Here is a 23,728-nt window from a genome sequence, read left to right as displayed (position 1 = left end):
AATATAGAGGGGCTGAAAATCAGTGGATAGCTGGTTAGGGGGCATTTAACTGGCCAGGTGCCAATCCTGGCCGGTTAAATGTATTGAATATCGGGGATGGTCTTTATCTGTCTACATTTTTCTATGATTCTTAGATTTGTTGCCAGCTTTCATATTGCATTGTTTGCTTTGGAATTTCATGTTATCTGCAAGACATGTGCCTGGGGATATTAATTCCATTGCTGACTCTTTGTCTCAATTTCAGTGGAAATGATTTTGAGCTTTAGCACCAGAAATAGAAGAGAATCCTACAACAATGTCAGAGCACATTCGCAGACCAATTCTATAACTTGGTACCTACATTTATGTGCCAAATATGTTTGTCAGATGCACCAAAATTGGAACTTACACAAGTAAGTGCACTATAATGTAAGTAAGTGTTCTATAATGTAACATGTAAGTACTATAGGGGACCTTTACACAGTTGCAACAAAAAGTGGTCTTAGCATGCATTTACGTGGGTCTTTCCCTCATACTAAGGCTGCTTTTTGCCATGGCCAGAAAATGGCTGATTTTCCATTTTTGATTTAATGGGCATGCCCTAATGTTGCCGTTAGTGTGCGACCATTAATAAAAGTTAGCACATGGCCTCTTACTGACACCTATTTTGTAGATGGTAAGAGCTCATGCACTAATTCTGCACTAAACAGTTACTGCACGGCAAAGCCAATGTGCTATTTAGCACAGATATGCCCCCTCAGTTAAAAAGCATGTGCACATTTGCAACTTAGTGAGGGGTGCCTCAGTGCACCATTTTAAGCTGCAGTAAGTACACGTTAATGCTTATCACAGCTTGGTAAAAGGGCCCCTTAGTGTTTAACTGAAAGAGGGGTATACATGTGGATGGAGCAAGGCAGGGGCATAGCCATATCTCCAACGCATGTGCATAACTTATCAAATATAAGTTACCCATGTTGCATTGGGCACTGAGGAACACTCATTTATGCGTGCCATTAACCTGGAGTAAATGGTTACAACTAAAAGGGTACTAATATTTTATAATGGTATTATGGCACACAGATGTCATTAAAGAGTAGACACTCAGTGAAAGGCATCAGTGTACTTAACTAGAGGCACTAAGTTACAGAATTGCCCCCTTGGAATCTGTTACCAATGTACTGGATTGTTGAGACAGTCACGGTCAGTTAACACATGGAAGGTGTACCAATTAGGTTGGACAAGTTTTGATCAAATGTGAGTTCTAATGAGGTTTTGAGTTTGAGAAACATTTACTGTATTTCATATGTCACCTTTCATTGTGAATCATAGTAGTTCACACTCAATTTAAAAAATGATGGGGAAAATGGATGAAAACATAAGAGGAAGCCTATATAAAATAAAATCTATATAAATATTGTAAGAAGCAATAGGTTGAAAGAGTAAAGATAAATATTGGGAACTGCTGTCATTGGTCCACATTTAGGCAAAATAAACTTGCTAATCTAGGGGTCCAATAACAGCTACAATTTATAAACCATTGGAAAGAGAATAAAAAAAAAAATGGGTATTTAAAGTGGCTTTACAATTCTAAGAACTTTTTAACCAGAGATTAAGGGGGAGGCAGTTCCATAGTGTGGGGATCACCATGCTAAGGGACTCTTTTACAAAGCGCAGTAAGAACTAATGCTTATTACTGCAACTAAAAATGTCATTTCGTGGTACATCCTGAGATATCCCACAGTAAATTTTGCATGCGAAACCATGTGCTAAAATATTTTTTTTCAATTGTTTTGCAGAGAGGGCATCTCTGGGCTGGAGAGTGGGCAACTGGTTAGCATGCTGAAATTTCTGCACTCAAACTGATTAGCACTAGTTTAGCACCTGAGTCCCTACTGTCAACAAAAGAAGTGGCAGTAGGGGCTCACAAGCTAATGGCCACACACTAATTGGAAAATTAACATGTGGCCATTAATGGAAAAAATTAGAATGTCGGCCATTTTACACCTGTGGTAAAATGGCCTTAGTGCATGTGAAAGACCCATGTAAGGGTACTCTAAGGTCGCTTTTTGCCACAGCATTGTAAAAGGGCCTTTAAAATAGGTCTTCCAAATATCATCCTGACAACATACCAGTGTAGGAGATTTTTCTATGCTCAATGGAGTGGATGCTCAGTTGCATAATGAATTAATGAACTGTAGAGGAAATAGAGTAAACTAATATAGAATGACTGATGTGTAATAGTAACAATTTTATATGAAACAAAATTTGTAATAGAATGCCAATGTTCTTCAACAAGCAATGGGGGCAAGCTATCAAATTTCTTTCTACCAAATAATAACTTAATAGCAGTAGTCTGCACTAGCTGAAGCATCGTGAAGTTGACAGTGATGCAGGCCAGGGAATAGTGAATTACAATAATCAAGTCATGATATAACATGTGAATAAATCAGTGGATATAATGTTCTTTGATCAATGTGGGGCCCATTTATAAAGTGGTGGTAATCTCAATGCGGGCTTACTGCTCGCTAAAAAGGAAGTACCGCCGGACTACTGCAGCAGCCCGGTGGTAGTTCCCACCCCAGCATGCCATCATATCCAGCGCTACTTCACTTCCTGCATGGCCATTTCCTGTAGAAACGAAAGACCTACCTTTTATCTACCGTGCAGGCCCCCTTTTGCCGCAACTTGGTAAAAGGGGCCCTAAATGACTGAATAGAGCATAATTACTTCAAAATAAAACATGATTTGACAAAATTTGAAAGATGCACATAAACTCCCACATTCTATAACTAGTGCTAAAAATTGTGTGTACAAATTTTGGGCACACTCAATTTGTGTGTGTAATAATTGAATAATGAGCCAATTAGTGCCAATAACTGGGCCCTATCAATTAGTGCTAATTGACAACAATTACATTTTACACACTTAAATTTATGTGTGGATCCAAAAATGGGGAACGGCAATGGGAGGGTTATGGATGGATTGGGGGTATTCCCACAATTGGAATGTTCTGCCAAGACAGTTTAAGGAGCTCATTGACCATCAACAGTTCAAGAAGTCCTTAAAAACCTTCTTGTTCACCAAGGCTCCTGGCTCCTCCATTGGTTAACCTTTCTCACATGTTGGATCTTCACCCCTGTCATTTACCCATGTTCCTTCCCCTCCTGTCACATTCTGTTTCTGTGCCATCTTTGTGTTGCATTGTATCCTTTTGACTTAATGTAAGCCACATTGTGCCTGCTTATGTGGGAAAATGTGGGGTAAAAATGCACCAAATAAATAAATAAATAAATAAATAAATAAATTTTTGCATGTTGTTATAGAATAAAGGGGATCCACACCTTTACACCAGGGTTTCATTGGTGTAAATGGTCTCGCCTAAAAGTAGTCCCGGTTCCCAGCGCTAAGCACTATTCTCTAAATGGCGCCTGACTTTGAGCTATTTTCTTTCAGCACCAATTTGTTAGGTGCCATTTATTGAATTTAGTCCCAAACGTTGGATGTTTATCCAGGGTAACTCCAAGTACATTCACTGATTCTGGGAGAATAAGAGTACCTTGAATTGATGGAAATTTCAATGTGTCATACTGAACACCAAGAAAATAAAACAGATTTTAAAAGGTTCAGTTTTAAATCCTTTTAGGCAACACAATATGCATTGGTATTAAATTTACATGTAAGCTCAAAAAAAATGTAATTTAAGGAGGAATTAATGGAACCAAAAGCAGAGTGTCATCTGGTTGGATGAAAAATGTCAAGCTGAGTGACTGTATCAGTAGATCGAAAGTTGTGAGAAAAGTGCTAGAAAATATTAGACTCAAGATGAAGCCTCGGGGTACACTGTACTGAAGTGAATGATTGGAAGATGCAAACCCAAACCACAGTCCCTACAATACCTACCAGTTAGATAAGTGTGAAACCATTTAATGGCAGTACTAGAAATATGCTCTTCAGGAAGCCATTGGAGAAGCAGAGAACAATCTACTAAATTTATTTTATTTTTTTACTTTAGTTACATTTGTACCCCTTGCTTTCCCACTCATGGCGGGCTCAATGCGGCTTACATGGGGCAACGGAGGGTTAAGTGACTTGCCCAGAGTCACAAGGAGCTGCCTGTGCCTGAAGTGAGAATCAAACTCAGTTCCTCAGTTCACTAGGACCAAAGTCCACCACCCTAACCACTAGGCCACTCCTCCACTGTTGCTACTATTTGAGATTCTACATGGAATGTTGCTATTCCACTAGCAACATTCCATGTAGAAGTCGGTCCTTGCAGATCACCAATGTGGCCGCGCAGGCTTCTGCTTCTGTGAGTCTGACGTCCTGCACGTACGTGCAGGACGTCAGACTCACAGAAACAGAAGCCTGCGCAGCCTTCTACATGGAATGTTGCTAGTGGAACAGATTAAAAAATGTGTGTAAAACACAAAGGAATTCTGTATAGAAGGCATGGAACCATACAAGCTTACTCTGGATTATAACAATGCATGTAACAGAACAAGCTAAACAAGCAAATGAGCACTGATAACAGCACTGAACGAGCAATAATGAGCACTAATTGGCACTGATTAGAATTTACATGCACAACTCGCTAAGCGTATTCTGTAACAAAGTGCACCAAACTTCTAATGTGCGCAGGAAAATGGGTTATAGGCATTTCATGGACACTCTGAAATTTACACACGTAGTTATAGAATACGGTCCAGTGAGCATTAATCTACACTCCAAGATTTATGTCACATTTTTGTTGGTATAAATGGATGTGTGTAGTTTTAGGCACTGAAATATCAACTAAGTTTATTCTACAATCGGCGCCTAAATCTAGGCACCAATTATAGTATAGGCTCAGGGCATCTTTTACTAAGGTGTGCTCACATTTTTAGGGCACGCTAAAATTGTGCAGTTGCAAAAAGTTAGAGACACCCATAGGAATGCATTGGCATCTGTAACATTTAGCGTGTCTACAATTTTAGCGCGCACCGACAACGTGAGCATGCCTTAGCAAAAGACCCCCTGAGTTGGCACTGATTTCAGCTCCAATATTTTAGGCATCTTATATAGAATATCCCCCTTAGTGTTGATTAGATGGCAACACCAGTAACTGGGAAACAAAGCCACTGCTGGGCATAATTCTATGACCTGTGTCCTGATCGTACCAGCACTGATTTGGATGGGCTGGAGTGGGGTTTTGATGAAACTTCAGTAGCTGGAGAACAAGGCCAGTGCCGGGTAGACATCAATGGTCTGTGCCCTGAAAATGGCAAGGACAAATCAAGATCAAGTAGTATCACATCATACCTTATACTATGAGTTACCTTGTTGGGCAGACTGGATGTCATCTACTATGTTGCTATGTTACTAAGGTGGCCTCCTTGTATCAACACAGGTTGGCCTTCCCTTTAATTTTTGTTGTTGTATTTGTACGTTGTCTCATGCTGAAGTTTATCTGGGAGGGGTGATTACGATGTAGTTGGATTGACTTTTAAATAAAGTTGTGGCCTTGTTTACCACTAATATACGGTGTTGTGTTTCCATTCAGAATTGCATGCATGTTAATGATGTATGAACAGACAATGGTGTGAATGCCTACGCTATTTTATACATCTATACATTTATTAGAAAAAATGAAACAAACACAAAAAGTATTTATAAAAATATATTTCACAAAGTAGGAAACGATACAGGAGTTTCTCTGAGTACAATACATGGAGTAATTAAATGATAATATAATTTTAAAGTAAAGTAGAAAGTTAAAATGATCTGTGTGTAATAGTTTTATTTTACAATCTCTACTTCTAAATGGCAAGTTTTCATTACAAATTGAGTATCACTGCAGCGTATATTGCTGTTGTTTCTCTGTGCAAGAGTTTCTGTGCATAACTATGAACATTGTATAAAGAAAATACTATCAACATAAACATTAAAATTATATACACACCGGATCCTGCTCTAGTATGGAGGACTTTAAGCAATGTTTATTTTATTTTTACTATACTGTGTAATGTGTGGATTTCTAAAAGTCTAAAGTTTTAAATATTCACATGAACCTGTTTATCCCCAGCTGTTTGTGCTTGTAGTAAAAAAACACTAGACATTGTACTACAGTTATGGATAAAATATAAAACTGTCAAAAGTCTCTCTGGAAAAGATTACATTACTGCCAGCCTCTGCTACAAATTCAACTTATGTAAATATACAGGTTGTCTTTTAAGACATCACCTGCACACAGTAATGTTCTATATCCCAAAAAAGGTTTATGTACTTTTAATATTTATTATATTTTGAAAAATAAATCTAGAGGGTTATTAGTGGATACAATTAAGTTCTTATATAATCTCTCACTTTATAATTATTTTCTTTAATAAATAATAGATCAATACAATCATGTATCCTAAAGATTAATAATAAACTTTAGCAATAAAATTAACAATTTATTGGTGTTTATTCCATTATAAAGTACGCCCCTTGCGGAAGGTGAAGTGAAGGATAAGAATAATCCTTTCTACTAGAAAACAGGCCCTTTTTTCTGTTTGGAATTTGGCCTCGACTGCTAACATTTTATACATATACAATTCCATTACTGGAATGGAGTTAGAACATGTGAATATTTTAAGGCTTGATGTAACATTTACAAAAATGATGTTTTATGGTATCGTGGCCACAAATTATGTATAATTTTATGGTCACTGCACAGCTGAAGCCAGTTGAGAGTTACAACATTGTTTATATCCCTCATTGTGAAGAACAGATATTGCTTCAAAATCATGTAGTGTGATCTGTGTTGTCAATATGGAAATAAACCATACTAACTGTTATTCCAGAGTAAATGTTTTTTTCAGGTCTATTGTCTAGGAGAAAATTTATATTTTGTATTTTCTTTCTTTAGAACAACTTTAGGTCCAAATTCTTTTCTTTTTTTGTGGTCATATGAATACTGAATATCCAAAGACTTCTAGACACTCCACAAACGTTACTTCACATTCCACAAGACTCATAAACCTCCTAACATATACTTTTGTTTTCGTTCCACATTACAATGTGGTTGATTTTATAGATGACTGGCGCTAAACTTGCCTCTAAAACAAATGGCCACATCAGCCATATCTAACGATAGTAACCCTAAAATATTATATAATTGTCAAGTCAGCAGTGAAAAAGTTTGTAATCCAGTGTCAAGTTTCTTTGTCGCTTTCTCCAACTGAGTAAAGTTCTCCAAGTCTTTTGAAACGAGGACCCCATTCACCGAGGTAGTCAAAATTTTGATCTGAGTCTGATGTGGAAGACTCCAGAGAGCTCAGAGAGCCAGCCATTGATCCTCTTCCTTCATAACCATAAATCTGAATAGAGTCATATGGGGGTGCAGTGGGGTCATTATCAGCCTCATGTAGCCTTACATTAATAAATTCATCAACATCAACACCATTAGGACCTGAAGCATGACCTTGTCTGGGCATAAACTGAAGATCTGGTTTTATATCCTTTCGAGGCAAAAATCCATTAATACCATCAGGATTTTGTAATGTTGCAATATCGAAAGCTTCTGTGTCTTCTTCTCCACCCCCTTCATCATCATAACGAATAATATTTTCCCTCACATCTTCATCATCTTTAATGATTAGAGGTTCATTTTTATGTCTTCGAAGAGTTACAAACAGCACTACAATAACTGAAAATAAATAGTGATATAATTAGAAAAATATAGTGATGATGTTTGCATAGTAAACATGTGTAACATTTTTTGGATGATGTTACGGAACATGTCAATCCTTAAGAAGAGTTGTACAGGGTTAGGTGAAAAAAAAGTAACCCCTAAAGTTTTTTGCCATGTTCTCAGCAACCACTTTGAATTTCAGTGAGAAATTTACATACCTAGGGCCCTGTTTACTAAGCTGTGCTAGTGTTTTTAGCGTGTGCTAAATGCTAGAGTCACCCATATGTTCCTATGGAGGGGCATAATCGAACGGCGCTGGCCAAATAGATGACCAGCCATCTATTTGGCCGGTGCCGCAAAGAACAGTCCCAAACCGTATTATTGAAAAATATGGCTGGCCATCTTTTGTTTCGATAATACAGTTTGGGCCAGCCAAATGTCAGAGATGGCCGGGTTTGAGATGGCCGGCATCGTTTTTTCGCCGATAATGGAAACTAATGCCGGCGATCTCAGACCTGGCCAAATCCAAGGCATTTGGTCGTGGGAGGAGCCAGCAGTTGTAGTGTGCTGGTCCCCCTCACATACCAGGACACCAATCGGGCACCATAGGGGGCACTGCAGTGGACTTCAAAAATAGCTCCCAGGTGCATAACTCCCTTACCTTGGGTGCTGAGCCCCCCAAAACTACCCCAAAACCCACTACCCACAACTGTACACCACCATAGCCCTTATGGGTGAAGGGGGGCACCTATATGTGGGTACAGTGGGGGTTTTTTTTTTGGGGGGGGGGTTGGAGGGCTCCCATTTACCTCCACAAGTGTAACAGGTAGGGGGGGATGGGCCTGGGTCCACCTGCCTGAAGTGCACTACACCCACAAAAAACTGTTCCATGGACCTGCCTACTGCTGTCAGGGAGCTGGGTATGACATTTCAGGCTGGCATAGAGGCTGGCAAAAAATATTTTTCTTTTTTGGGGGGGGCAGGGGGTTGGTGACCACTGGGGGAGTAAGGGGAGGTCATCCCCGATTCCCTCCGATGGTCATTTGGTCAGTTGGGGCACCTTTTTGAAGCTTGGTCCTAAAAAAAAAGGGACCAAGTGAAGCCGGCTTTCTTTTTTCCATTATCGAGAGAAGCCGGCCATCTCAAAGCATGCCCTCGTCCTGCCCCGTTCCACCCCATCCCACCTTCGCTACCCTACCGATACACCCCCTTGAAGTTTGGCTGGCTCCTCGACGGAAAGCAGTTGGCGCTGGCCAAAATCGGCTTTCGATTATACTGATTTGGCCGGGTTCAGGAGATCGTTGGCCATCTCCCGATTTGTGTCGGAAGATGGCCGGCGATCTCCTTTGAAAATGAGCTGGATGGGTGACTTAGCATTTAACATGTCTAATTATTAGCGTGCATTAAAAATGCTAACATGCCCTTAGCGCTGCTTAGTAAACAGGACCCTTAGTCATCATACTTACATATTATTAGTAGTAAATATTTAGTGGGTCTTTAACTAAGGTGCGCTAGCGTTCTTAGCATGTGCTAAATATCAGCTGATGCTATACACTGAGATACCCATAGGAATATAATGGATGCCTCAGCATTTAGCACCAGCAGATTTTTAGCATGAGCTAAAAACACTAGTGCACCATAGTAAAAGACCCCCTTAATTATCTTAAGCTATGTTGATGTTACTGAGGGGTCCTTTCACAAAGGCGTGCTGCAAAATAGCCTGCAGTAGTGTAGACATGTGTTTTGGATGTGCGCAACAGGGGCGTAGCTGCTATGGGGCCATGGGGGCTTGGGCCTCCGTAGATTTGGCCCTGGATCCCCCTGCCAGCGACCCTCTCAACCCCCCCTCCCGCTGCCAACCCACCGCCTGCTACCTTTTCTGGCGGGGTGGGGGTTGGGGTCCCCCGTCAGCAAAGGTAGGCGATGGTGGGCGGGGGGTTGAGAGGGTCGTCGGCAGGGGGGATCAAAGTTGTTGCTGCTGTCGGCAATGGTGGGAGGGGGGCTAAAATGTGCCCCCCTCACTTTGGCTGTGGACCCCCCTACCGCTGAAGTCGGGCTATGCCCCTGGTGCACAGAATCATTTTTCAAAGCACCTGTAAAAAATGTATTTTTTAAATTTCTGCCAAAAATGGACATGCGGCAAAATAAAAATTGTCGCATATCCACTTTAGGTCTGAGACCTTACTGCCAGCCATTTACCTAGCGGTAAAGTCTCACACGGTAACTGGGTGGTAATGACCTATGCGCATCAAATGCCACTTGGTACGTGTCAGATACGTGTGTCTGAAATGAAAAATTATTTTTCAGATGCGCATATCGGATGCACATCAAAAATGAAATTATCGCAAGAGTCACATGGTAACTCCATTTTGGCACATGTTAGGTGCGCATAGACCCTTACGCGGCTTAGTAAAAGCGCCCCTGACATTTTACCATTACTACTTGGTGATTTTTGTGCATTAAAAATGTTTGAACTGAAACAGTAAAATAATGCCTTTCAAATGATATAATTAACAATGGGCCCCTTTTACAAAGCTGTGGCAAAAGGGGGCCAGCACTGGCGTCGGTAAGTGTTTCACACATGTGTCGTAGCTGGTAAAAGGGAAGTCTCACCTTCCTACAGGAAATGGCCAGGTGGCAAGTAAAGCACTTGCCATCAGGGGCGTATCTGCGTGGGGCCACAGGGGCCTGGGCCCCCGCAGATTTCGCCCTGGCCCCCCTCCCCGCCGTCAACCCTCCCCCGCTGCTTACTTTTGCTGGCGCCGAGGTCCGACCCGCAATCTCCGTTTTTCGTCTTCCTCCGTGGCCATGCTTCCAGGAAGTAACGCTGCAGTGCTGATTCGTTGAATCCAGTTCGACGTCTGACGTCAGACGCCGAACTGGATTCAACGAATCAGCACTGCAGCGTTACTTCCTGGAAGCATGGCCACGGAGGAAGACGAAAAAACGGAGATTGCGGGTCGGACCTCGGCGCCAGCAAAAGTAAGCAGCGGGGGAGGGTTGACGGCGGGGAGGGGGTGGAGAGAGGCGGCGGCGGCGGCGGCGGGGGGGGGAGGGAGGCAGGCAAAAATGTGCCCCCCCTCTCTGGCTGTGGCCCCCCCTACCGCCGGATTCCAGATACGCCCCTGCTTGCCATGCAGCCATTTTGGAGGGAGCCCTTACCACCACCCATTGAGGTTGTGGTAAGGGCTCCCGCGTTAACCCGGCGGTAACCAGGCAGTACATGGCACTGCCCGATTACTGCCAGGTACACTCCAGCACTACAAAAATAAATACATTTTTGTAGTGCCGGAAATGATGGTGCGCTAGGGGTGGGAAGGACCACCAGGCTGCTGTAGTAGTCCAGCGGTACTTCCTGTATAGCGAGCGGTAAGGGCTTACTGCCGCTTAGTAAAAGGAGCCCAATGAGTCTGAATTTTACAGTAACTTTAAATGCTCAAAGTGTCTACCCCCAGCTTTATCAAGGCCTTCAGTTGTTTTGGGAAGTTCTTAACAGTTTTGCTGATCGGTCCCTATGTCAGGCTGACCTGGATCATCTGCAGTGCTTCCTTGAGTTTGGGTTGAACTTATGATAGACTTCCAATATTGCTCCCAAGACAAAAGTCTACATCACAACGACATCATTAACATTAAGCATAATGGAAGAGTGCAAACATTTCTGAACACGCAAAAATCACTTGGTGAACTTTGGCGTCTTTAAAGATAATCTCGTTCCACTCAGCACATGAACGTAGATAGTGACAGGAAATAGAACTGTAAAATTTCCCATTGAAATTCCAAGCAATTGCTGAGAAAACAATAAAAAAAAACTCTATGAAGGTTTTTTTTGCCTCACCCTCTATGTTATGGTAACAACTGCACTACAACAAAAATTAAAGTTGAGATCATGTAGTCAAAGGGAAAAAATCATTTAAAATTAAATTTGTTTTCATTTTGCTTTTATTTCCTTGAAGTGGTAATAGCATTTAATTTGTGAGAAACATCTTTTATTTATCCGTGTCTGTTATTTCAGTCTAAGGGGTCCTTTTACAAAATGGCAGTAAAAGGTCACCTGCCATCAGTAAAAAGGTTTTTTTTTTAAGGGACAGTAAATGGTTGTAGAGTAATAAACCCCCCTGCATGCAGCCATTTACTGCTGGATCCCTTGAGGGCTCCTCCGCTAAGCCAGTGGTAACAGCCCCCCCCCCCCCCCCCCCAGCACTAGAAAAAAAAGTTTCCTAGCATTTCCTGAGCGAGCCTGGCGGTTGGGCCAATTTCCCATGGGCAAACCCGTCAGTAGCCCTACCGCTGGGTAGTAAAAGGGCCCCTAAGTAAACTTGAATTCTACAGTACAGAAATTCATCAAAACACAATAATATGACATGATTGTCACATGAAGAAGTAATGAGTATAATCAAGAGAACAGAGGAACATTTCATAGCTATAATGAAAGGTATAGACGTTTAGGGGTCCTTTTACTAAGGTGCACCAGAAAATGGCCTGTGCTGGTGTTGGAGCGTTTTTTGGATGCACGCAGGTCCATTTTTAAGTGTGCCTGCAAAAAAAGGCCTTTTTTGGAGGGGGGGGGGGGGTGAAAATGGACGTGTGGAAAAATAAAACTTGGTACGCATCCATTTTGGGCCTGATACATTACCACCACCCGTTGACTTAGCAGTAAGGTCTCATATGGTAACCGGGCAGTAATCCATCAGCACACGTACGCTGCCGATTACCACCTAGTTAGCGCTATATGGTAGAAAATAGAGATTATTTTCTGCCACGCGTTTTGGACATGCGTTAAAATTAGAATTGTCGCCCCGGGAACGCAGTAGCGAGGCGGTAGTTCTAATTTAAGGCAAGTTGTACTCATATAGGTGCCTACATGCCTTAGTAAAAGGATCTCTTAGTTACAAAAATAAAGTATAAAAGGTAATGAGTCAAACATAGTTAGAAAACAGAGAGGCCCTTTTACTTACCTGTGGCAAACATTTTTCTTTAGCGCATCTTTGTGTGGGATTTTTCTTTGTGGTAAGGCCATTTTTGTCATGGCCATTAAAAGGCCCATTTTCCATTTTTTATATGGATAGTCATGCACTAATGGTCACGCTCTGGGTGTGCTATAGTCAGGGGAAAGAGACTCCACAGCTAAGTATTAAGTTGGTTTTTTTGAAACAAGTTTGTGTCTGTTCAGCTCCTACTCTTGAGACTAAGTTGATCAGTGAGGTTTTTTGCCAACCATGAAGAAGTCCTGCTCTGTCAGCTTTTTGCTGGGAGCTTCTTGAGGCTTTTTCCTCCCTGTTTTTCATTATCACTGATCCCTGAGATTTTTTTCTATTGCTTACTGCATAGAATATAGAGAATCTTTTCTTTTGTATTGTTTGCATCTAGTGTGTGGCCATTAGCAAGGATTACCATGTGACCATTTACCACCACTCATTTTGTAGGCAGTAAGGGTAATGTAGCTGCATATCTGATTAGCACAGGAATGCCCTTGACATGTCCCCTCCCCAAAACATAGAATTTTTTTAGCACATGGATTAGCTTGTGCACCTTTGACGTTTTCCACAGCATACCTGCGCATGTCTCATAGTACATCATTTTAAGCTGTACCAGTCATGTCTACCACCTAATGCAACTTAGTAAAAGGGCCTCAGCATTACTAATGAGCAATACAGTATTAACATGTATTAACACCATTAACACTCTCCACTACGCTGCCAAAGCTTATAAGTGGGTCAGCTTGCGAAACGGAGACTGCTAAGTTAGTGCGAAGATACAGTATATCAGCCTATCAGCTTTTTGTGGCAGCGCAGCGGAGTTGTAGAAAAATTGGTTGTGGCGATGGGTTGTATAAAGTAATGTGTAAAGTTGCTGATACCGCTTCTTAACATTTTTTTGCTAAAAGACACCTACATTGGAGAGTTTTCAATCAACAGACTCCTGAGGCAGGCCATGGGCCGAAACACGGTGCCGTGCTGAGTCTTTTTATCGATACATTTTCTTAAATGTATCAAGGCTGTCTCTCTAATATCTGGAGTCAATGGTAATTTCCCACTTGTTTTTTGCTGCTTAAAAAAGCATGGCCATGTAGTAAGATTATTCTTACCGCATGGCCATGCGGGGGGAGCACTTACCATGACCCATTGAGGTGGCGCTAAGGGCTCCCACGGTAACCTGGCGGTAACCGGGCAGTGCATGGTGCAGCTCAATTATCACTGGGTTAGCTCCGTGCTAGAAATTACAGAATTATTCTCTGTAGTGCAGGAAATGGTGCACGCTCAAGATGGAACTACTGCTAGCAGCTGCGTTGGGTCAGCGGTAGGTAGCTCCAGGTTGTTGGGCGGCACACCAACACGTTCACTCTGTTCCTTGGATCTCCATCGGCTGGTGTTGCCTCCACCTAAGAGAGCTCATTATGAGTCTACAAGATCATCTGCATTTTATTACTTGGCTCCATATCTATGGAACAACCGCCCAGTATTAGAGCAGAGCTCTCTTTTACCCGGTTTAAATCATTATTGAAGACCCATTATTTCCAAATAGCCTTTAATATTTTTTCTGATTAGCCTCTAAGTCTTGCCTAGTATGGGGCCACTGAGTTCCTGCCTTTTATGTTGCATGATTTTGATTGACTGTGCTTGGTATGAGATTATTTTTCCTATTGTTGTTGTAGTCCTTTTCCTATTATTGGATTGTATCCTTTTACGTAAACTGCCTTGGCCTTTTGATAGTAATGGCAGTATATCAAATTTTAAATAAAACATAAAGAGGTTCCTTTTACAAAGATGCAGTAAGCATTAATGAGTATTAATGACTTACTGTGGGGCAGGCTAAGGTGTTACTACTACTACTACTATTTAGCATTTCTATAGTGCTACAAGGCGTACGCAGCGCTGCACAAACATAGAAGAAAGACAGTCCCTGCTCAAAGAGCTTACAATCTAATAGACAAAAAATAAAGTAAGCAAATCAAATCAATTAATGTGTACAGGAAGGAGGAGAGGAGGGTAGGTGGAGGCGAGTGGTTACAAGTGGTTACGAGTCAAAAGCAATGTTAAAGAGGTGGGCTTTCAGTCTAGATTTAAAGGTGGCCAAGGATGGGGCAAGATGTAGGGGGTCAGGAAGTTTATTCCAGGCGTAGGGTGCAGCGAAGTCTGGAGTTGGCAGTAGTGGAGAAGAGAACAGATAAGAAGGATTTATCCATGCAGCGGAGTGCACGGGAAGGGGTGTAGGGAAGGACGAGTATGGAGAGATACTGGGGAGCAGCAGAGTGAGTACATTTATAGGTTAGTAGAAGAAGTTTGAACAGGATGGAAAAATGGATAGGGAGCCAGTGAAGCAACTTGAGGAGAGGGGTAGTATGAGTAAAGCGACCCTGGCGGAAGACGAGACAGGCAGCAGAGTTTTGAACCGATTGGAGAGGGGAGAGGTGACTAAGTGGGAGGCCAGAAAGAAGCAGATTGCAGTGGTCTAAACGAGAGGTGACAAGGGTGTGGATGAGGGTTTTGGTAGAGTGCTCAGAAAGAAAGGGGTGGTGTTCTGCAGTAATTTGTGATATGTGCACACTATTCATATGTTAAACTGTTTTTTAATTATTTTTTAGCTGAGGTATCTTATCTGGGGGTGGAGAGTGGACATGTTCTGTGTTAATCGGTCAGCATGTGGGTATTACCGTGCCGTACCCAATTAGTGCAGGTTCAGTGCGTGAGTCCCTACTGCCTACAAAATAGGTGGCAGTAGGGGCTCACACACTAATGGAAACGTTAGCATACGGCCATTAACACTAAAAATCGGCCATTTTACACTAGAGGTAAAAATGGCTTTAGCTGTGGGAATAAGCTGCATAAGGGTGCGCTAAGGCCACTGTTTACCGCCGTTTGGTAAAAGGGCCCATATTGTATCCAACAATAGTGCACACTATTTACAAGAGCACTCACTACTGAAAAACAGCGTGCACTCCTTGCAAATAGTGCAAAGCCTTCATGGATAGTGCACACTGCTCATGATATTGGCTCAAAATGAAAATCTGTATATGTGAGACAAAAAGCTAAATAAAACAAAATATTTGGCCAGCATATCCCTTGTAACTACATCCCATTCCACAAAATCGGACTAGTGGTAAAATGATGTGGCTAGCAGTGTTACTGCACATAACATCAGCACTCACACTTCGCAGTGCTTACCTCACCATCACACCACACAATAATAGACCAACAAATTAGTGGCAACATAACTGGGCCACACTTTTAATAATGATAACATCTGCTCATGCTATAGCAGGACATGTCTTCCTACTTCCTCACTAGCTATGATAATTTTCCAGCATCTTTCAGACTTCATTTGTAACTTTCTTTAAATTAGTATCTTATCTATCTATCTATCTATCTATCTATCTATCTATCTATCTATCTATCTATCTATCTATATGTTCCATCTTTGCTTACACCTTATACCGTCTTTTAAATTTATTGCGTATTCCCCCAGATTCTATATAGTGCACCTAGAGATTCATGCCAATGTGCACAACTTAAAAAGCTAAAGAGTGCTGATAACAGCACTTAACAAGCAATAACGAGCACTAATTGGCACTGACTAGAATTTAGGCACGCAAATCACTAAGCTTATTCTGTAACAATATGCACCAAACTTCTAACAAGCACAGGCAAAAAGGGGCATGGTTATGGGAGGGGAAATGGATGTCATGGGTGTTCTGAAATTTATGCACCTACTTATAGAATATGGCCCAGTACGCCTAAATCTACACACCGGGATTTATGCCACATTTTCATTGGTGTAAGTGGATGTGCGTAGATTTAGGCACTGAAATATCAACTAAGTGTATTTTATAATTGGCGCCTAAATCTATAGAACGCGCTTAGTTGGCACTGATTTCAGCACTAATTTTTTAGGTGCCATAAATAGAATCTCCCCCATTGTGTTGACATTGTATTGTAGTGTAGTATCCTGCTTATTTTCGAAGGAGAAGGCCAGCCATCTTCCGACTTAAATCGGGAGATGGCCGGCATTCTCCTATGGCCGGCCAAATCGGTAAAATCGATAAGCCAATTTTGGCATGCTTCAACTGCTTTCCATCGCAGGGCCGGCTAAAGTTAAAGGGGGCGTGTTGGAAGTGTACCGAAGGCGGGACGGGGCGTGGTTAACAGATGGCCTGCCTCGGCCGATAATGGAAAAAAGAAGGCCGGCTCTGACAAGCATTTGGCCGACTTTACTTGGTCCTTTTTTGTTCACGACCAAGCCTCAAAAATGTGCCCTAAATGACCAGATGACCACCGGAGGGAATCAGAGATCACCTCCCCTTACTCCCCCAGTGGTCACTAACCCCCTCCCACCCAAAAAAAAAAAAACATTTCTTGCCAGCCTCTATGCCAGCCTCAAATGTCATACCCAGCTCCCTGACAGCAGTATGCAGGCCCCTGGAGCAGTTTTTAGTGGGTACTGCAGTGCACTTCAGGCAGGCAGACCCAGGCCCATCCCCCCTATCTGTTACACTTGTGGTGGTAAATAAGAGCCCTACAAAACCCACCAGAAACCCACTGTACCCACATCTAGGTGCTCCCTTCAACCATAAGGGCTATGGTATTGGTGTACAGTTGTGAAGAGTGGGTTTTGGGGGGCTCAGCACACAAGTTAAGGGAGCTATGTACCTGGGATCAATTTGTGAAGTCCACTGCAGTGCCCCCTAGGGTGCCCAATTGCTGTCCTGGCATGTGAGGGGGACCAGTGCACTACAAATGCTGACTCCTCCCATGGCCAAATGCATTGGATTTGGCCGGGTTTGAGATGGCCACCATTAGTTTCCATTATCAGCAAAAACCAATGGCGGCCATCTCTTACGCTGGCAATCTCTAAGGGCAGGCCAAATGTTGAGATTTGGCCAGCTCCGACCGTATTATCGAAACGAAAGATGGCCGGCCATCTTGTTTCGATAATACAGTCGGGTACGCCGCTTGAGGGGGCCAGCGTTAGAAATGGCTGCCGTTAGAGATGGCCAGCCCCATTCGATTATGACCCTCTATGTCATACTTTATGTTGTTGTTTGAATAATTTTACTGCTGTAATTGTCTATTGCTTATGTTTGACTTATTCTTGATGTATAGCACCTTGAGTGAATTCCTTCAAAAAGGCAGTAAATAAATCATAATAATAGAAACAGTTAACTATTCATCCAAAAGTATAGCTAACTGCTTTTCACATCAGCAGCTGAGCCACTAATGCATTGGAGGTAACCATTGCCCCTGTTAACCTTCACCCAAGTGACAAAAATGGCCCCTGCTGTGGGTGTTTTGCAGACTTCACTGGTTAACTTTTGCAGCTAACATGTGTCGACTGGAAAACCTTAAATGAGTTTAGTAAACAAGGGCTGTAGTTTATAAAATGCAAGCATATGCCCATAAGTTAAACTAAGAACATTGGGATCGGTATTCAGAGGGACTTAAGTGGGCTGGAGAGACTCTGGCCCACTTAAATCACCTGTCTCCACCAACGATATTCAGAGGCACCAAACTGGGCAGTAGCACTGAATATCACCACTGACCAGCCTCAAAAAAGTGGGTTGGTCAGGGGAGGTCCAGGGGGCATGTTGGGGAGAAACTGGGGCTTATGCAGGTGCTGGATATTCAGCCAAGTCCCACATAAGCTTAAACGGGTGAATTTTGGACAGCTCAAAAGATATTTCATGTAGTATCACAAGAGATTTCAGCAGCCATTTTGGGAAGGCACCACAAGGGGCAGGAGCGAGGGGGCTGTGTTTCTGACCCAATAACAACCACTGGGTTGGGCCTGGGCTGGTCCTAACTGAATTACAGAGGTGTTTATACTTGTGGCCACTGGCTGGGGTGAGGGGGGCAGAGAGAGAGAGGGGGTATACATCAGGAGCTGGGGGGGCACAATATTTTTTAAAAAGCTATTCCAGGTCTCTGCCCAATATTTAGTCTGGGCCTGCATAACTCTTTTGTGGGCCTCAGCTGAATATCACCTGGGCCTGCATAAGCTCCGCTACCCAGCCCATCCATAAGTAGCCCCAGCATTCAGGCCCGACACTGAATATTGGAGGCTAATTTAGTCGGCGATGGTTAGCGTTTAAAAAAAATGCTATTGCCAGCTGAATATCTGGGGGATTGTATTTACTAAACTGCAGATATAAATTTGTGTGTTCTTTCATAGATATCTTTGAAAGAAAAAGTATACGTATGTTGTTTTTTTTTTTAAATTGGTGTAATTTATGTGCATACTTAAGCAGCTGGTTATGAAATTATCATTGTGATAACTTAGAGAAACTGAACTTTTAACAATAATTTGCAAACTTGTTTCTCAAATCTTCAGACATTAAAGCAGGTTCATCAGTTGAGTTTTTCAATTTGTATAGTCTTTTATTGTGTCCTTCTTGTATTGATATTTTGGAGCTGAAGCAGTTTTGCCCAATTCACAGTCTCCCCAGCAACCAGATTTGATTCTAATGGATTGGTGAATCTATTTCAAATCTGCATCTGATCCAGCCAGAGCTTCCACAGAGTTGCTGGAAAAAATAATGTGACATCACTTTGAGTATTGTGTGCAAGTCTGGTCACCGTATCTAAAAAAAAAAAAATATATATATATATATATATATATATATATATAGCAGAATTAGAAAAGGTTCAAAGAAAGGTGACTAAAACGATTAAGCTGATGGAACTTTTCTCATACGAGGGTAAGCTTAAGAGGTTAGGACCAGCTTGGAGACAGCTGGGGGGGGGGGGGGGGTATGATAGAGGTGTACAAAATATTGAATGGAGTAGAACAGGTAAACGTAAATTGATTGTACTTTCTGATAGAGTAAAGACCAGGGAACTATCATGGATAAGACGAAAATATTTTTTCACTCAACAGATAAGCTTTGGAACTTGTTGTGAGGGACGTAGTACCAGCAGTAATTGTATCTGGGTTTAAAAAAAAGGTTTGGACTAGTTCCTGGGGGAAATGTTCATAATCTGTTATTAAGACAGACATAGGGAAGGCCACTGTTTATCCCTGGGATCTGTAGCATGGAATGTTGCTACTAATTAGGATTCTGCAAGGTACTTGTGACCTGGATTGGCTACAATTTGAAGCCGGATATTGGACTAGATGGACCATTGTCTGATCCAGTATGGCTATTCTTATGTTATGTTCTTATGGCATTTGTTTGTTCAAGTTCAACGTTGAACTTTATGCACAATCTAATTTTTAATTCCAGCTAAAATCTTTGTATCAGAACATATGTTTCAGTATTTATTTCTTAATTTTATAGGCTGCCTTTTCCCCAAAGGTCTATAGAGCTGTGATGTTATTTGAATGCTGAAAGACTAATATTTACACTGTCCCTGGAGCTAGGGTAACTTGTAGCACCTACATGTATAAGTGAATTTTTATGTCACACTAATATAGTAATTATTAGTATGGCAGTGTACTATCAACTTACATTAAATAAATAAGCACTTTTATGCTTAAGGCATGTCAGTTAAAAACCCCCCACAAATAATTCATTGTACTTTTATACATATATATATATATATTAGTGCTTTATTTAGTGTAAGCTGATAGTGCATTTAGTGCACTGCCATACTAATAATTACTAAATCAGTGTGACATAAAATTACACTGAGACAGCGTGCATTTTCTCATGCCTACTTTATAAGGTCAACAATCAAGAACATGCCTTCTTGACTTTATGAAATACTAGTGCAGATGCAAAAGAATACTTGTACCTGTAGGTGCCACCACTTACCCTAGCTCCAGGGACAGTGTAAATGTTAGTATTTACATTTCATATATTGTACACAAATTATGGAATTTTATAATCTACGCAGGTAAGTACAAACTTCGTCATGTTATATCCAAACTCTTCCCTTGTGCACACCCACAGCAAAAGTGCACCACCATGAAACTTATGCGTATACGATCAGGCCGGTCCACTATTTCATATGAGGTTATTTACGCACTTAAGTGGCCACGTATATGCACATAAATGACTAAAATACTGGCATTTGTGCACACACACTTACCCCGTATTCTATAAAGTTGTGTGCCTAAATTGCTGTGCAAATTTGGGTACACAAGTTATAGAATAGTGCTAGTTAGGGGTCCTTTTACCAAACTGTGGTAAAATGGGACCTGCACTCGCATTAGTGCATGTTTTCGACGAACGCTGATGCCCTCTTTTACCTCAGTGGGTCAAAAGGCTGTCTTTTTTTGGGGGGGGGGGGCAGAAGTGGTGTGCGCTGGAGGTGGGAACTACCGCCGGGCTGCTGCAGTAGCCTGGCGGTAGTTCCAGAATTCAGCTTTATAAAGGACCCCCTTAATTGTAAAGGGGACCTTTTACAAAGGCTCAGGAGGGGAAATGTGGGGGTAGTGTGCGCCATATTGGCACTACTGTCGGGGTAGCAAGTGTACAACAAAAAAAGTGGGAGAGCGACCAAGAATACCAAAGACAGGAAGATGTACATTAAATGAGAAAGTTTATTTGAAGTATGAAGACTCGACACAACGTCGTGTTCAGCCTGCATTAGGAGTCTTTCGCAGAATGTTTCTGAAAAAATGATGAAGAGAAATCTTCAAAGTAGCACAATAGTCTCTTATTCTGGGCAGAGGAGCGGCTTCTGTTTCTCATCACACATCTGTCCTGATTCTGCCCTCTAGTCGAGGTGTATTGATTTTAGGAAGGTGGGGAGGAGCAAGTGTGCCCAGTGATAATTCTGAGTTTGATGTGTGCTCAATCCTGTGGCAGAAAATATTTTTTCTATTTTCTAACACAGAGGCATTCCCGGTGGTAATCATCCACGCAGCCATGTTGGCATGCTATGCACGGTTATCACGGAGGAGGTGCATGAGCCCCCACCGCTAAGTCAAAGGCTGGCGGTAAGGGCTCAGGTAGTAAATAGGCACACTCTAGTTTACTGGCCCGTTAAAAAATGGCCCTTTTCCCAGTCACATTAAATATTGGCCTAGCGTGCACCAAAAAGACATGCCCACAATACTGCAGGCCACTTTTTACCACAGCTTTGTAAAAGGACCCTTAAATTAGGTACCAATTGGTCTTAAGTATCAATAATAGTCCTTAAGTAATATTAATTGGTACTAATTTGTAGTTACACACATAACAGTACTTAAGCACTCTTCTATAAACTTACCACTTGATGTTCAGCTGGCGGCAGGCAGCATATTCAATGTCCACTGCCAGCGTTAAACCTGGATATTCAGTGCTGGGCCATATCCAGCCACCAGCGTTGAATATCCAGTTTTACTTATGGCCTCTAAAACTTAACCACTTAAGGCAATATTCAGCACCTGACTTCTTACTTTAAAACGGTCAAAGGCAGGATTGCTATTTATGCAGCCCGATTTAACTGGTGGTCTTATGTGGCCAGGCGCTAAATATCAGCGCCTAACTGCATAAGACCCCCAAGTTAGCCAGTTTCACGGTAGGCTCTAACCACGTGCATTCAGTGGAAATAACCCGCTGAATATTCGCAGGTAGCCACAAACAAGCTATTTAACTGGTCAGTGGCCATCTCTGGCCAGTTAAATAGTTTTGAATATTGGCTGGTTAGCGCCTAAATGCTATAGCGCATAGGTTCAAAGGGAGTGTGCTGATGGGTAGCATATATAAGTTATAGAATACTGTCACTTGTCATGCAACTGCAAACTTTAGATTCTACCAGCCTTTGACATGGTGTAAGTATTTGCGTCTACAATTACATGCATGAATTCTGATTTATGCTCTATATCCGTGGTTCCCAAACGTGGTCCTGGAGGCCCCCCAGCCAGTCAGGTTTTCAGGATACCCACAATGAATATTCATGAGAGAGATTTGTATTCACTGCCTGCACTGCATGCAAATCTATATCATGAATATTCATTGTGGATATACTGAAAACCCGACTGGCTGGGGGGCCTCCAGGACCAGGTTTGGGAACCACAGCTCTATATTATAACATTTAATCTCTCAGTTGGTACTTATTAATAGAAAATCCTTCAAATTATATCAATATAACAGCAAGTAATGCTCTCTACAAATAATTGTCTCTTCAATTATCGGAGGAAAAGATTCTCTGCATTGCACCCTCGTTAGTATCTTGTGAGCTGCAACCTCTCCTCTGCAGATTAATTGCCTGCTCTGTTTAGGATTAGGTGCAGAATTGTCATTAGTCTAAAAAAACCTCTGCAGAAGGAAATAGCAGGACCCGCGTAAGGGCAGACATAGTAGTCGAGGGTACGACTCCTGAGGAAGCGATTTGAGAAATGGAGGCTCTCTGTTGAGCGTTCCCGACAGACCATTCTACAGCCCAGATAAGTGTACAGCAACTATATAATAAAGTAAGCAAGAACTAAGTACAAAGAATATACTATGTACCAGGGGCGTAGCCACGGCATGGCCCAGGCCCAGCCACTTTTCCTTCAGGCCCGCCCAGCGCCCACCCTAACAAGCCCCAACCCAAGCCATCTTTTCCTGCCTCTTCTGCTAGCTCTGCCCATCCGCGTGGTCTGTTTAATTTTAGTCCTTGAAGTGCCGTTCTCCCTCCAGGACCGCACCGGGGATTCCGATAGCCTTCTGCCAGCATGCATTGTCGGGGGCGGGGCTTCTCCTTAGGCGCATCCCACCTCAGGACGCGCCTGAGAGGCCCCGTCCCCGACGACGCATGCTGGCAAAAGGCTATCGGAATTGCCGGTGCGGTGCTGGAGGGAGAACGGCGCTTCAAGGACTAAAAATAAACAGACCACGTGGACGGGGAGAGCCGTCAGAAGAGAGGGAGGGGATGGCGAAGGGAGAAAGCGCTGCCAAAGTAGGCCGAGGGAGACAGAAGAAAATGCCGGGGGGGGGGGGGAGGGAATATTTTAAAATTACTGTGTAGGGGTGGGGTTGGGAACAGCCCACCCAGGTTAATGCGGGGCCCGCCCAAAATGGCAGGTCTGGCTACGCTGCTGCTATGTACAAAGAAATATAAATAGAGAATAGCGGAGGTTTTTTAGACTAATGACGATTCTGCACCTAATCCTAAGCAGAACAGGCAATTAATCTGCAGAGGAGAAGTAGTCCCTCTATGTTAAATTGTACAGCGCTGCGTAACCCTAGTAGCACTT

At 42.4% G+C, this 23,728-nt stretch overlaps 1 protein-coding gene across 1 annotated transcript in view; it reads right to left on the bottom strand.

Moving 5' to 3' along the window:
- Positions 1-7,151: 7,151 nt before the first annotated feature.
- The window catches only part of CDH8 (cadherin 8), a 590,312-nt gene continuing 573,735 nt past the window's right edge, over positions 7,152-23,728 (bottom strand). Inside the window, exon 11 of the mRNA XM_030204496.1 lies at positions 7,152-7,645. Within this exon, the coding sequence (XP_030060356.1) occupies positions 7,152-7,645 (494 nt within the window). The remainder of the gene's footprint in view (positions 7,646-23,728) is intronic.

This window comes from Microcaecilia unicolor, chromosome 5, assembly GCF_901765095.1.
Source record: "Microcaecilia unicolor chromosome 5, aMicUni1.1, whole genome shotgun sequence".
Taxonomy (NCBI): Eukaryota; Metazoa; Chordata; class Amphibia; order Gymnophiona; family Siphonopidae; genus Microcaecilia; species Microcaecilia unicolor.
Note: the sequence above shows the minus strand (reverse complement) of the source record. Positions and strands in the feature narration are given on the sequence as shown.